Source organism: Tachyglossus aculeatus, chromosome 8 (assembly GCF_015852505.1).
Source record: "Tachyglossus aculeatus isolate mTacAcu1 chromosome 8, mTacAcu1.pri, whole genome shotgun sequence".
NCBI lineage: Eukaryota > Metazoa > Chordata > Mammalia > Monotremata > Tachyglossidae > Tachyglossus > Tachyglossus aculeatus.
In genome coordinates, this window is record NC_052073.1 from 31043887 (window position 1) to 31057445 (window position 13559).

The 13559-nt window shown below is 45.0% G+C and overlaps 1 protein-coding gene, 1 long non-coding RNA gene and 1 pseudogene across 4 annotated transcripts in view; 1 reads left to right on the forward strand and 2 right to left on the reverse strand.

Moving 5' to 3' along the window:
• Window positions 1-13559, forward strand: part of FAM214A (family with sequence similarity 214 member A) — a 97546-nt gene that overhangs the window by 71465 nt on the left and 12522 nt on the right. For all 3 annotated transcript variants that reach the window (XR_005452150.1, XM_038750590.1, XM_038750591.1), the window contains 4 exons: window positions 26-1853; window positions 6287-6403; window positions 8848-8927; window positions 10759-10867. Coding sequence is in view for 2 of the 3 variants with exons in the window: in XM_038750590.1 (XP_038606518.1) it covers window positions 26-1853; window positions 6287-6403; window positions 8848-8927; window positions 10759-10867 (2134 nt within the window). In the remaining variant the exon portion in view is untranslated. The remainder of the gene's footprint in view (window positions 1-25; window positions 1854-6286; window positions 6404-8847; window positions 8928-10758; window positions 10868-13559) is intronic.
• On the reverse strand, window positions 10138-10246 carry LOC119931949 (annotated as a pseudogene).
• Window positions 10861-13559, reverse strand: part of LOC119931721 — a 56433-nt gene continuing 53734 nt past the window's right edge. The window contains exon 3 of the long non-coding RNA XR_005452151.1: window positions 10861-11135. This is a non-coding gene — a long non-coding RNA (uncharacterized LOC119931721). The remainder of the gene's footprint in view (window positions 11136-13559) is intronic.

Here is a 13559-nt window from a genome sequence, read left to right on the forward strand (position 1 = left end):
CCGTGCGTGGTGTTTCTCGTCGCAGGGTCAGTGCTGCCGACGTGGACCTGCAGTGGCATTTTTCCCAGACTCCAACCGAGCATGTGTTTCCCGTTCCCAACGTCTCTCACAACGTGGCCTTGAAAGTCAGCGTCCAGTCCCTGCCCCGACAATCTAACTACCCAGTTTTGAACTGTAGTATTCACACCAACCTGGGCTTTTACGAAAAGGGGATTCAAGAGCGCGACTATCAGACTCTTCAACACTGTGATTCCAATGAAGTAGAGCAGTGCAGCTCCCCCAGCCCCCAGCGTCTGTGGAGCAAGCAGAGTTGGACCGTAGTACCCGAAGGCCTGTTGCACGCCAGGAAACCCCTAACCCCGGAATTTACCACAACTATCAAGAATTTCAAACTTTATCCAGCTTCTGGCCACGGATCTGACTTTGGGTCCTCACCGCCCAGGCTTCACTGCTTCAGCGCCAGCGGAGACGCGAAGCCACCCGACGCGTCCGTGCGAACGTTGAAATCGTTTTCGCTGGTGGATCCCCGTGGTCCCAGTAGCCACGCTTCCCGGCCGCCCAGGGGAGAGGCTAACCCCTTAATAGGCTCTCTCCTCCAGGAGCGCCAGGATGTTATTGCTAGGATTGCACAGCACCTGATTCATTGCGACCCAACTCATGTTCCGGGCAGTTCGTTCGGAGGGCAGGACTCCGGCGCGGTCCACGCGAAAATCTTCCGGAGTTCATACGAAAACGAGAACTTACTGAAGAGGAGCAAGGAGAACCCTCCGGTTCCTTCGGTCGGCCCAGAGTTCGCTTCCTCCGAAGACACCAGTGCGGCAAAGGCCAGACCACGACCCTCCGGGCCACCGATCAACACCTCCGTCTCCAGTGGCCGGCCTCCTCATCAGTCAGCCGCCGAGACTAACCCTCTCATCGGCTCTTTGCTTCAGGAGCGGCAAGAAGTAATTGCCCGGATCGCGCAGCACCTGATTCATTGTGACCCATCTGCATCGCACATCACCGGGCGGCCCTTCAACGGGCACGACTCTGGTCCTCTTCGCTCGAAAGTTTTTCGGGGTTCGTACGAAGGCGAAAACCTGGGGAAGAAGAGCCAGGACGCCAACTCGGAGTTTACCGAAAACAACAGCGAAACGAAAAACAGGACGGTTCCTGAGGACCCTCTCGGTTCTTTAAAGTGTAACGGCGGATTGAAGTCCTCTCCAAAACCACAGGCGAGGAGAAATCTTCATTTAGCAAAAGCCAGCGAAGTTGTCCAAAGCACATTTCAGCAGACTCCGAGTAAAGCTTCCCCACTACTGACTTGCTCTAATACATCTCGTAGCGGAGAAAACAAATCGGAGTCGCCGGACAGATTGGAAGCAACCCTTCCTGGTTGCGCACTTGTAGGCCAGGACGTCAGTAATGGACTTGCTAAGCAGCATTCGATTTGCAACAGCTTTGATGAGCAGATTTGCACACGTAAACTTAGGGAGAGAACAGTCGAAACCGAGAATAGGAATCTGGAGTCTCTGACTAATCTCCATCTAGAGAGCTCAAATAAACTTGAAGGTTCAAAGAAAGCTGCTGGCACGCAGATATCTGACCCTTTGCCGAAACGGGAGCTTAAGTGCTTAAATAAAGACTCCAAGAAACCAAAACCATTGGAGCAGAACGGCCAACTTGTTAGGATAGAAAATTACGCAAATAAAGACAGTGACAGCTCGAAATGCAAAAATAAGCCAGACAAGTTAGAAACCGAGCATGATGAGAACAAAGCCCCGACCGATCGAGAATGTCAAAACTGTGGTCAGAGAAAGCCTTTAGAGGATCGTCTGGCAAAGTGCGAGCGCCTAAAAAACACGGACATCCTGGTAAGTAGCAACTGGATTTCAGGTTTGCTTGGTTCCTCTGAAGTGGCCGCCCATCCTTCCAGTTGAGTGTTACGGTCTTCTCTGAGCCTTCTCTCTCTCATTTTGGCTCTGAACTCTGTTGTAGGCCATATACGCTTCGGTATCAGCATCACCACCAGTGGTACTTATTGAGTGCCTAACCACTGTTCCGAGCACTTGGGAGAGTGCTATGCAACACGCTCCCTGCCCGCAACGAGCATACCTTCTAGATGGCAATGTTCCTCCCTTGTTTCTGCTACTTAGGCGTGCCTAGCTGTGGTGGGAAAGAACTTGATACTCGTTTCTATTCCAGACGTGAATCCCAAGGGAGTGTCTTGTTTTCTGGTTTGTGCGTCTGTCGAGTCAAGACATTTGAAGGATTACCTGCATTTATAAGTGCAGTGACCAGGGACCTTTGTTCTATGTAAAGTGCTTACAGCTACCCCTTCACTATTCCACAAATCAGACTGTGAGCCTCATGTGGGACAGGGACTGTGTCCAATCTGATTAATTTGCACGTCCCCCCTTCCAGTGCTTTGAACAGTCCTTCACACACAGCAAGCGCTTAGTAAGGTGGCATCGTCATAATAATTTCCCAGCTGATGGATTATCCAAGCCCTCTACTTGTTCTCTCCTGCCTGCCTTTAGACTTTTCAGTGTTCATCAGCAGCTCCTCCAGAAGCGGGGAGAAGAGGTGACCCACAAATTCCTCCATACACTAAGAGATTTTTAATGGAAAGGATGTTGACACTTTGGGTTATAACTTAATCTTTTTCATTATCTGGACTTCTGGTATCCATGCTGTTCCTGTCTTTCATCTAAAACCAGGGCTATTTGAGAATTGATTGCATCCTGTTAGATTAAGCCCAGATTTCCTTCTAAGTGGAGATAGCAGAAAACATTTATATTGCTTTCATCCTAAGTAGGATGATCTCTGGGTGGGGGGAAAAAAAGCACGGTGGAGCTCTCTGATCAGTTTTTGAAACTGAGACTTCTGGTAACCTTTCTTTAAAAACCTTTCTATGGGATAACCCCATATAGGTCGCTGGTGCCTGGTCTGGGTTTTAGTGGTGGACCAGAGTTCTTCCGTGTGCGTTTTTGGATTGTTCCCACCATTAGCCTGTGTCTCCGTTCTCACTTTCATCTCTGGGTGTGAACTGTCCCCCTTGAAGGAACATTTTGCTTTTTGTCCCACTCAAGTCAGGTCCATACTCCGGGCTGCGGGCACTCGCAGCTTCCCGGCTATTGCACCCCTAATTTAGATGTCCCCTTTCTTTCCCTGGGCCATTCCTGGCTTTCGACCACGAAAGGAAGAGGGAGAGGAGCAACTCCGTTAGATCCCCTCCATCGTTCACGGCCCACCCAGTGCTATTTTTAGGGAGGTGCTTGGGCTGTCTAAATTCGGTGCCAGAAGTCTCAAGGAGGGGAAGCATGGACATGGGGAGGGAATTGGGAGCTGGAATAGCTGCTCCCAAAATACCAGTGCTACCTTTGCTGGTGAATTTCAGGGCTGGGAGTGAACATTCTTCCCCACTACACTCTTCCTCCGCCCTCGTTCCCTGATTCAGGACTGATAGCTGGCAAGAAGCAAGGGGTGGGAGAGGAGAATCTCTCGTCCTCTCACTCCCGATCACGGTACGGCCCATCAATCTGCAGAAGTGTCAACACCCAGCTCTGGTTGATGTCTTCTTCTCCTCCGAACACCTCAAAAGCGAGCCCTGTTTTTAGGATGCTTTATGTTTTAGGGCATGGACATTTCTGATTTCCTTATAATTATGTGCTGCAGTAACAACTCTCTAAAACCTATGCTCAGGATGTAACATGTCAAAGAAGACGCAGTGTTGCTGCATTAGGAAGCAGCGTGGCTCAGTGGAAAGAGCCCGGGCTTTGGAGTCAGAGGTCACCGGTTCAAATCCCGGCTCCGCCAGTTGTCAGCTGTGTGACTTTGGGCAAGTCACTGAACTTCTCTGTGCCTCAGTTACCTCATCAGTAAAATGGGGATTGAGACTGTGAGCCCCCCATGGGCCAACCTGATCACCTTCTAACTCCCCAGCGCTTAGAACCGTGCTTTGCACATAGTAAGCGCTTAATAAATGCCATTATTATTATTACTGTCAAACCTTGTATTTTCATAAATCAGTCAACTAAATACCTAGTGGAAAATAAGATGTTAGTCATTTGTGGTGTCCGCAGTGTCATTTTTCACTGGCAATGCTTCAGGAGATTTAGAAATATATTTAGTATGTTTCTTTAAAAATCGCTGTTTCTGAATGGATTGGTTTTATCTTTGGGTAGTAAAGAATAGGAAAATATTTTTCAGCTCTGAATAAGGAAGGAATGTGGAAACTCGGGCATTTTAGCACTAAGGATCTGAAGGCATTGCTTTCAAACATGCTCATGTCTCGGCTATCCTAAAAAAACATCCCCTTGACCCCACGGCTCCTTGAAAGTATCACCGCATCTCCCTCCTACCATTCCTTTCCAAACTCCCTGAGCGAGTTGTCTGCCGCTGCTGCCTCCACTTCTTCTCCTCCAATTCTCTTGTCTCGGCTATCCGAAAAAAACGTTCCCTTGACCCCGCGGCTCCTTGAAAGTATCACCTGGCATCTCCCTCCTGCCATTCCTTTCCAAACTCCCTGAGCGAGTTGTCTTCCGCCGCTGCCTCCACTTCTTCTCTCCAATTCTCTTCTTGACCCACTCCAGTCTGACTTCTGCCCCTGTCGCTCCACAGAAACCCCCCTCTCAGGGGCACCGATGCTCTCCTTCTCGCCAAATCCAACAGCCTCTACTCCATCTTAATCCTCCTCAACTGCCTTCAACACCGTCCAACACCCCGTTTTCCTGAACACATGATCCACCCTTGGCTTCACCGACACTGTCTTCTGTGGTTCTCCTCCAATCTCTCTGGCCTCTCAGTCTCTTTTACGGGTTCTTCCCCTGTCTCCCGCCCCTTAACTGTGAGAATCCCTCCAGACTCATTTCTGGGTCTTCTGTTCTCCATCCACACCCATTCCCTTGGAGGACGTATTTGCCCTTACGGCTTCAACTGCCATCTCTACGCGAACTATTCCCCAATCTGTATCTCCAGCCTCGTCTTTCTCCCTCTCCGCAGTCTCACATTCCCTCCTGCCTTCGGGACATCTCTACTTGGATGTCCTGCTTGTCGGCTCAAACTTCACACGTCCAAAACAGAAGTCCTCATCTTGTCACCCAAACCCTGTCCTTCCCCTGACTATCCCATCACTGTAGACAGCACCACCATCTACCCTGCCTCAAAAGCCCACTAACCTTGGCATTATCTTTGAGTGATCCCTCTCGTTCAAACCACACACTCAATCTGTCACCAAATCCTATCTGTTCAACCTTCACAACATTGCTAAAACCCAAACTGCTAGCGTGTTCATCCAAACACCTCTCCTATCCCTCCTTGATTACCGTATCAGCCTCCCTGCCTCCTATCTCTCCCCACTCCAGTTCATCCTTTATTCCGCTGCCTGGATTATTACGGGAAGCAGCGTGGCTTACTGGAAAAAGCCCGGGCTTGGGAGTCAGAAGACGTGGGTTCTGATCCCGGCTCTGCCATTTATCTGTTGTGTGACCTTGGGCAAGTCCCTTCACTTCTCTGCGCCACAGTTCCCTCATCTGTAAAATGGGGAGGAAGACCGTGAGCCTCACGTGGGACAACCCGATTACCTTGTATCTACCCCAGCGCTTAGAACAGTGCTTGGCATGTAGTAAGCGCTTAACAAATCCATCATTTTAATTATTTTTCTACAAAACCATTCTGTCCAGGTTTCCCACTCCGCAAGTAACCTCTCGTGGGTGCCTATCCACCTCCATATCAAATAGACGCTCCTTACCATCGGTTTGGAGGAACTCAACCCCATTCCCCCCTCCTACAACCCAGCTCACACATTTCACTCCTCTAATGCCAGCCTACTCACTGTACCTCGCCTGTATTTTGATGCCAGCCTCTTGCCCACGTCCTGCCTCAGACCTATTATGCCCTCCCTCTTCATATCCAACAGGCCGCCACTCTCACCTTCAAAATCTTATTAAAATCACATCTCCTCCGAGACCTTCCCCGACTAAGCCCTCATTTCCTCTTCTCCCACTCCCTTCGGTGTCACCTTGTCCCTTGAATTTGCACGCGTTATTTACCCCTCCATCAGCCCCAGGGCATCTATGTCCGTATCCATAATTTATTTATATTAATATTTATATTAATGCCTGTCTCTAGACCATAAGATCGTTGTGGACAGGGAACATGTCTACTAACTCTGTTATATTTTACTCTCCCACGCACATAGTACAGTGCTCTGCACACAGTTAATGCTCAATAAATACGGTCGATTGATTTGATTGAAGGATCACGTGAAGTGTTTCTATTTAAAAGTAGAATTTTTTTCTGGCAGAGAACAATACCGTTGAAGCATTCAAGTGTGTGGCGGAAACACAATTTTCGTTCCTTGGATGGGACCTCAACCAAGGCCTTCCATCCTCGAACTGGATTGCCTCTACTCTCAAGTCCTGTAAGTTCTGTTGACTTTTAACCTGTTTTCTGGAGATAGGTCAACTAGCTTTAAGTATTTTTAAATAATAACTTGTCCACAGTAAAAATAAAGGAGTAACAAAGTAAGTACCAGCCATAGCTGAATGAGGAGACATGCTGTGTCCATTAGCAAAGATTACTATAATCTGTTTTTTACAATCTTTTGTAGTCAGTTAAGGTTGAACATTTCCAATGTTAAGGATTATTCCATTCTAGAAAGTATGTAAGTTTGCAATTTTTATAATCAGCTCAAGTGTATTTAGAGGTGAAAGGCCTCATTATATATTATCCCAAACTGATAGAAATCGCAAATTAGACATCAGATCACAGGCCTTAGTAAAATTCCACCTAAATTGCTAGTTAGGTTATGTGCGTTTGCAAATGTAGAAATGAACACATATGAATTATTTCAAAGACTGAACACAGAAAACCTTTCAGCCACTGTTGAGTAAAAGAACAAATAAATAAATAGGCAAAAAGAGTCTTGTACTACTGTAGATAATTGGAAAATTTCTCAGCACTTTAGTGTGATGATATGACTGATATGACTTATGAGAAGCTGTGTGACTTTGGGCAAGTCACTTAAGTTCTCTGGGCCTCAGTTCCCTCATCTGTAAAATGGGGACTAATCATCATAATAATAATGATGGCATTTATTAAGCACTTTCTATGTGCAAAGCACTGTTCTAAGCACTGGGGAGGGTACAAGGTGATCAGGTTGTCCCACGGGGGGTTCACAGTCTTAATCCCTATTTTACAGATGAGGGAACTAAGGCCCAGAGAAGTTAAGTGACTTGCCCAAAGTCACACAGCTGACAGTTGGCGGAGTCGGGATTTGAACCCATGCCCTCTGACTCCAAAACCCGGGCTCTTTCTACTGAGCCACAGATTAAGACTGTGAGCCCCACGTGGGACAACCTGATCACCTTGTATCCTCCCCAGCGCTTAGAACAGTGCTCTGCACATAGTAAGCGCTTAACAAATGCCATCATTATTATTATTATCCATGGTTCAGCATCAGCACCTGAAATATATGCGTATTCTTGTACACCATAATTAAAATTATTTTACCCCACAGTTGCAGTTCCTGGCAAGAATGTAAGCTCATTATAGGCAGGGAATGTGTTTGCTAATTCTGTTGTATTGTCCTCTCCTAAGCACTTAGTACACTGCTCTGCACATAGTAAGTGCTCAGTACATACTGTACTTCCCAAGCGCTTAGTACAGTGCTCTGCACACAGTAAACGCTCAATAAATACGATTGATTGATTGTTGATTGATTATGCGTTCATATAATGTTTTCAAAATCAATCAGAGACTGGTCAAGGTTTCCCCAACGTGGTTACCCTTGGAGGAATGTGGTTCTGAGTTCTTAATTTAAGGTTTTTTTTGTTTTGTTTTGGAATTTGTTGAGCACTTACTAAGCGGCAGGCACTGTGCTAAGCACTGGGGTAGGTACAAGCTAATCAAGTTGGACACAGTGCACGTCCCACATAGGTTTCACCGTATTATTCCTCATTTTACGGATGAGGTAACCGAGACCCAGAAGAGTGAAGGGACTTAACCAAGGTCACACCGCAGACAAGTGGCAGAGCCAGGATTAGAACCCAGGTCCTTTAGGCTCCCAGGCCCGGGCTCGTTCCACTAGGCCAGCCTGCTTCCCAGACCTCAGTTCTGCCTTTCTCCTTTCTCCTTCCCTGTCACAGTGGAAAGCCTCAAAAAGCTGCAGAACTCTTTAAAACCTGTTCTTACTCTTCATTTGAAATGGGAGCACATCATTTGATTTGATTTGTTTTGCCAGGGAAAGCTGGGACTTGACATTACTTGCCTCAATCCATCAGTAGTATTTATTGAGTCGGTGCAGAGCACTGAACTAAACTTTTGAGAAAGTACAGTAGAGGTAAAAGTCCCGATCCCTGCCTTGAGGGAGTTTACAGTCTAAGGAGGAAGATAGACATAAGATAAAATACAGATAGGAAGACATACTCAAATTATAGAGTGGATAAATATATATATATGAGTTTGTCTATAAACATAAAATGTGCCAAGAGGATGTGAGTGTAAAATTGCTAACAGTAAGGAGGGTATGAAGTGAGAGCAAAATTTTCTTTCCATGTTCAGTGTTTGTCTCGGTTTTTCCAGCACCTTAAAATATCTTTTCATCCTCAATGGAATTTATCGAGCATTTACGGTGTGCACAGCACCATGCTAAGTGCATGGGAGAGCATAGTACAATTCTGATTATTATCCTTGTATTTGGCATTAAAACGTCTTAATGTTCATAAAATATGGAGAGGGAAAACATATTGAATATGTTTTAATTTAGAACTTCAGATGAAAGTCCTATATGCATATATATCTCAAGTTTTAGCTTTTATTGATTTTTGCTATTTTTTAATGTCATAAATGACTTTTTGTTCCAAGGTTCCTCAGAGAAAAATGCCATCCGGTTGCTTTGATCTGGATTCATCATTGTTACAGTTGAAAAACTTATCTTCCAGAAGGTAATAATTTTGGTATTTACCAGAAATTTGACAGATACCCTTCTTGCACATTAACAGATTTTAGACTGTGAGCCCACTGTTGGGTAGGGACTGTCTCTATATGTTGCCAACTTGTACTTCCCAAGCGCTTAGTACAGTGCTCTGCACACAGTAAGTGCTCAATAAATACGATTGATGATGATGACAGATTCCAACCTTGCTCCAAACACCCGCTAAGCTCTTCTGTGCATGGAACCGTTCCATTAAGGGCAGAGGGAAGTGAGAATCTGATTGATGATATTCTTTCACGAAATATTATTCAATCGGTAATTTTGCCGGTCAGGGAGTACTTCTGTTTTAAATTGCTTAAATTCTGTGGTGCTTCTCATATCTTTAAACAGTGGCTTTCAAACATTCTCAGAATATACCTGGGTACTTCAGTTGCACACCTCCTTAAATGTGCTACCTGTTTGAGAGTGTTGACTAAGACATTATTTAACATATGTTAAACATTAACATTAACATTTTTGAAGTAGTCTGTCATAGGCTCAGTCTTTCAAATGTATTCTGAAATGCCTTGTCAACCTATTTCGTAATCGAGACGAGAATTGTAGTTTTTTCGTATTTAAGATTAGCGATTTGGGGTTCATGTAACATCTAGACCCACGCTCAAACCGATTTTCAAGGTCTCCGAGAGGCTTATAAAGGGTTTTTTTCAGACTTACAGAGACTACTGCTGCCGAAATCTGAGTTCCTGTTTGATGGAGGTGAACTAGAAACTTTTGACAGTGTGGTGTTTCTGTCCAGAAACCTGCCATTTGTTTTATTAAAAAAAAAAACGCTTCAAACATTTGATACCATAAATTTTAAGTTCATGTGATTGTAATGGCATCCAACATTCATATGATCCCTTTATTATTCCAAATACCTTTTTTCGTAACCTATGAAATTGTTGTGGTACATAGCTTTAATAATAATAATAATGGTATTTGTTAAGTGCTTACTATGTGCCAAGCGCTGCTCTAAGCACTGGGGTAGATACAAGGTAATCAGGTTGTCCCACGTGGGGCTCACGGTCTTAATCCCCATTTTACAGATGAAGTGACTGAAGCTCAGAAAAGTGACTTACCCAAAGTCACCCAGCTGACAAGTGGTGGAGCCCGGGATTAGAACCCACGACCTCCGACTCCCAAGCCCGGGCTCTTTCCACTAAGCCGTGCTGCTTCTCAAAAGCCTACAGCACCCGGTATTCCCGGGCGGTCGCCCACCCAAGTACTAACCAGGCCCGACCCTGCTGGGCTTCCGAGATCGGGAACGTAGAGGGTGGCATGGCCGTTGAATGGTCTCTGTAACCGTCGATTTATTTTTTTGACATGAACTAAAGACATGTGGCCTTAAGAAAGAGTGAGAGATGGTCTTTCCCAGAATATCGAAGCCGCTTGAGCAGCATTTGAGACCAAAATGGTCAGTTCTTGCCTCCTCTTTCAAAAGATGGGGGTCCTGACGTTGTCATTGTCTACAGAGGGAAGCTTTGCCGTACTAGGATTTATACTTGGGAGAGTCCAGTGTGTACTTGCTTGGTGCCAAAGACATATAGAACTAATTGGACCTTGTACGTTTGTGTGGGAAATAATGAAGTGCGTTATGTTTTCCGATACCGTTGAAAAGTCATCCGACGTACTTGAAATCGTGTGGTGCAATTTCTTAAAAATGATTTTAAAATTTGGATAATGATCTTCTGTTCAACTACTAGACAGAAATAATGAACAGCTAGCTGGAATAATCTGCCACTTGGATTAACTTTTTAATCAACTTTTTAATTAACTTTGGATTAACTCTTTTCTTTTCCTAGTCCACAGCCGTGTGCGAATATAGAAGGTGACTCAGACAGCCACGGAAAACCATGCCTGAGCTCTAGTGCTCCACCTGTAACAAGTCTTAGTCTTCTAGGAAATTTTGAGGTACGGTGCACATTTCCAGAGCTGTAGCATTTGTTTTTTCCCGATTCGTATATTATTTTGGGATTTCTGTATCGTTGCTTTGTGGGGCTGGTTCACAATTCACATTTGAATTTTGACGCTATGCCACGTATGTGGTTAAATTGGACACAAAATGCGATTTGCTGTGGCTTCCATTTTCAATACCTGCCGTTTCTCTTAGGATCCTGGTATTAGCATTATGAAAAGTACATTCCCTCGTGAGTATTGCCATCATACTGTTTGCTCTGTCCTGCACGATAGGACAAAAAAAAGAATTCTGGTAAAGTCCTGGCCTCACAATTTACTAGCCCCCTTGCTCTCCACTTTCCTTGGGTCAGCTGTCCTAGGCTAAACCAGTCCAGGGGACACAAAATCACTGAATTTTTATCTCCTTCTTTACTACATTTTCCTGCTTTCCCTGGCCCAGATAATATGAGGCTTAAGATTAGAATTAGGATGCTTTTAAATGCATGGGTCTTGGTGGATTGTTATTCATTCATGTTTTTAGGAAAATCTGAAGTACCGTAATGTCTACCAACTATATATACTACTCTCCCAAGCGCTGGGCACAGTGCTCTGCATATAGTAAGCACTCAGTAAAAATCATTGGTTGATTTAACATTTTCAAAGGTAAAAGGAGCGAGCTCCTAACAGTTCCTGGAGTTTATAGCAGGCCTTTCATTCTATGGGACCTCAGAGCACTTCAGAGAAACTGAAATGTTAAACAAATTATACCCAGCAGTTGTTTCATTCACCAGCAAAAATACAGCTATAATACTAATAATAATTATGGTATTTGTTAAACATTTACTGTGTGCCAAGCACTTTTTTAAGAGCTGGAGTAGATAGAAGGTGATCAAGTTGTCCCACGTGGGGCTCACACTCTTAATCCCCATTTTCCAGATGAGGTAACTGACGCACAGAGAAGTTAAGCGGCTTGCCCAAGGTCACACGGCAAGCGGCGGAGGCAGGATTCGAACCCACATCCTCTTGACTCCCAAACCCGGGCTCTTTCCGCTGAGCCACGCTGCTTCATAAATGAGTCGTATTTATTATTCCCGCTAATTGCGGAACAGCAGGCCGACCCTCTTCCCAGGCCCTTGGGACAGGAATTAGAGAATATTTTATCCCAGGATACCCCTCCCAGTAGCTTGGAGGTTGGAGTTGGTCGACGACAAGTAGATCTCATGAATATATCATACCAATTTAAAAATTAATCAATCCATTGATCGTATTTATCCAACACTGTGTACAGAGTATTGTACTAAGCACTTGAGAGAACCCACACTGTCTGCCTTCAAGGAGCTGCCCAGTAGCCACAAAATTAATGACAGAGAGGAAGAAAGAGATAATGGAGCGCTAGGTATGTGTTTGAGTAGTAGAGTACATACATCTTCATGTTCCAAAGGGCAGAAGCGCTATGTAATGAGTTGGGAATTCATAAGTGCTGAAGCGGTAGATGGGAGAGCATGATTTGGGAAGCAGAAAACAGCCCACGCAGGGTTGGGAATGCTTAGAGAGAAAGGAGGCGTCTGGCTAGTAGCCCCCTGCCCTCCTCCTCCAGGGGATGCTCCTTGGAATTGGTTCTCTGTTTTGGTAGAAGAGATGCGGGAGCCTTGGCCATATTTTTGTCCAGGCTGTTGTTTCCCCAGTCCAACCCTGATCTGAGAGATTACCCCTCAAACTTCCATATCACTGGATTTTATCCCATCTATTTCATCCATTTCCAAGAGCACCTTGTAGGTGATCAGATCACCCCAGCAATGATTTGTTGGAGGACCCGCGAGCTTTCGTCACTCTTTCCAGAGAAAAGATCTTGCATTCTGCTGAAAAAGGCATCTCGTGTAACTAATTTGCCACCTGTCAATGTTTCTCAGGTTCCTCCAAAGTTATTTCTCAGACACTGTGCTTTTGGGACCGTTAGCGTAAGGTAATAGTGGCAATGGGCCTAGAAGAATGGGTTAGCGAGCCTTGAGAAGGGACAGATATGGTCGAGGGTGAGAGAAATGAGCACAGAAAATCATGACTGAGTCATGGGGAGAAGTCAGGAAGCCCTAGGGGAGGTTGACCTGTAGACTGTAAGCTCGTTGTGGGCAGGGAATGTGTCTGTTATATTGCACCAAGCGCTCAGTACAGTGCTGTGCACAAAATAAGCACTCCATAAATACGATTGACTGAATACGGCAGCACCATACTAACGTTGGCCTCGGCATGGAATTCATTTTCGGTCATAAGTTTTCAGCAAGCAACAAGAGTGAGATCTCTCATGCTTCATTTGTATAACTCTCTTTTTAAAATATAATCAGCATTACTCTGTAGATCACAGGATAAGTGACAAGTCTACTGTGTTCTATTTGGGATTGTACCCTGGAGGACTTGAATTAAAATTCCTAATTAGGTCAGAAGGAAAGTCGAGATCAGTGGTCTTATCCATAGTCATTCATTTGTGCAGTTCTTAAGTCAACCTTAGAAATGGTAAAATTAGGCACAGATCGATAGAGTAGTTTGTCTTCCCTGCAGACATGATATCCGTGTGTATGGCAATGTTTCAAGAGCAGTACACTTGTTAGAACTCGGGAATTTATAATAAAGCTGCCCACATTATGGCTGACTCAAATTATAAATTCACTCACTACAAATGCACAAGAAGGGAGATAGCATAATTATTCAGTTA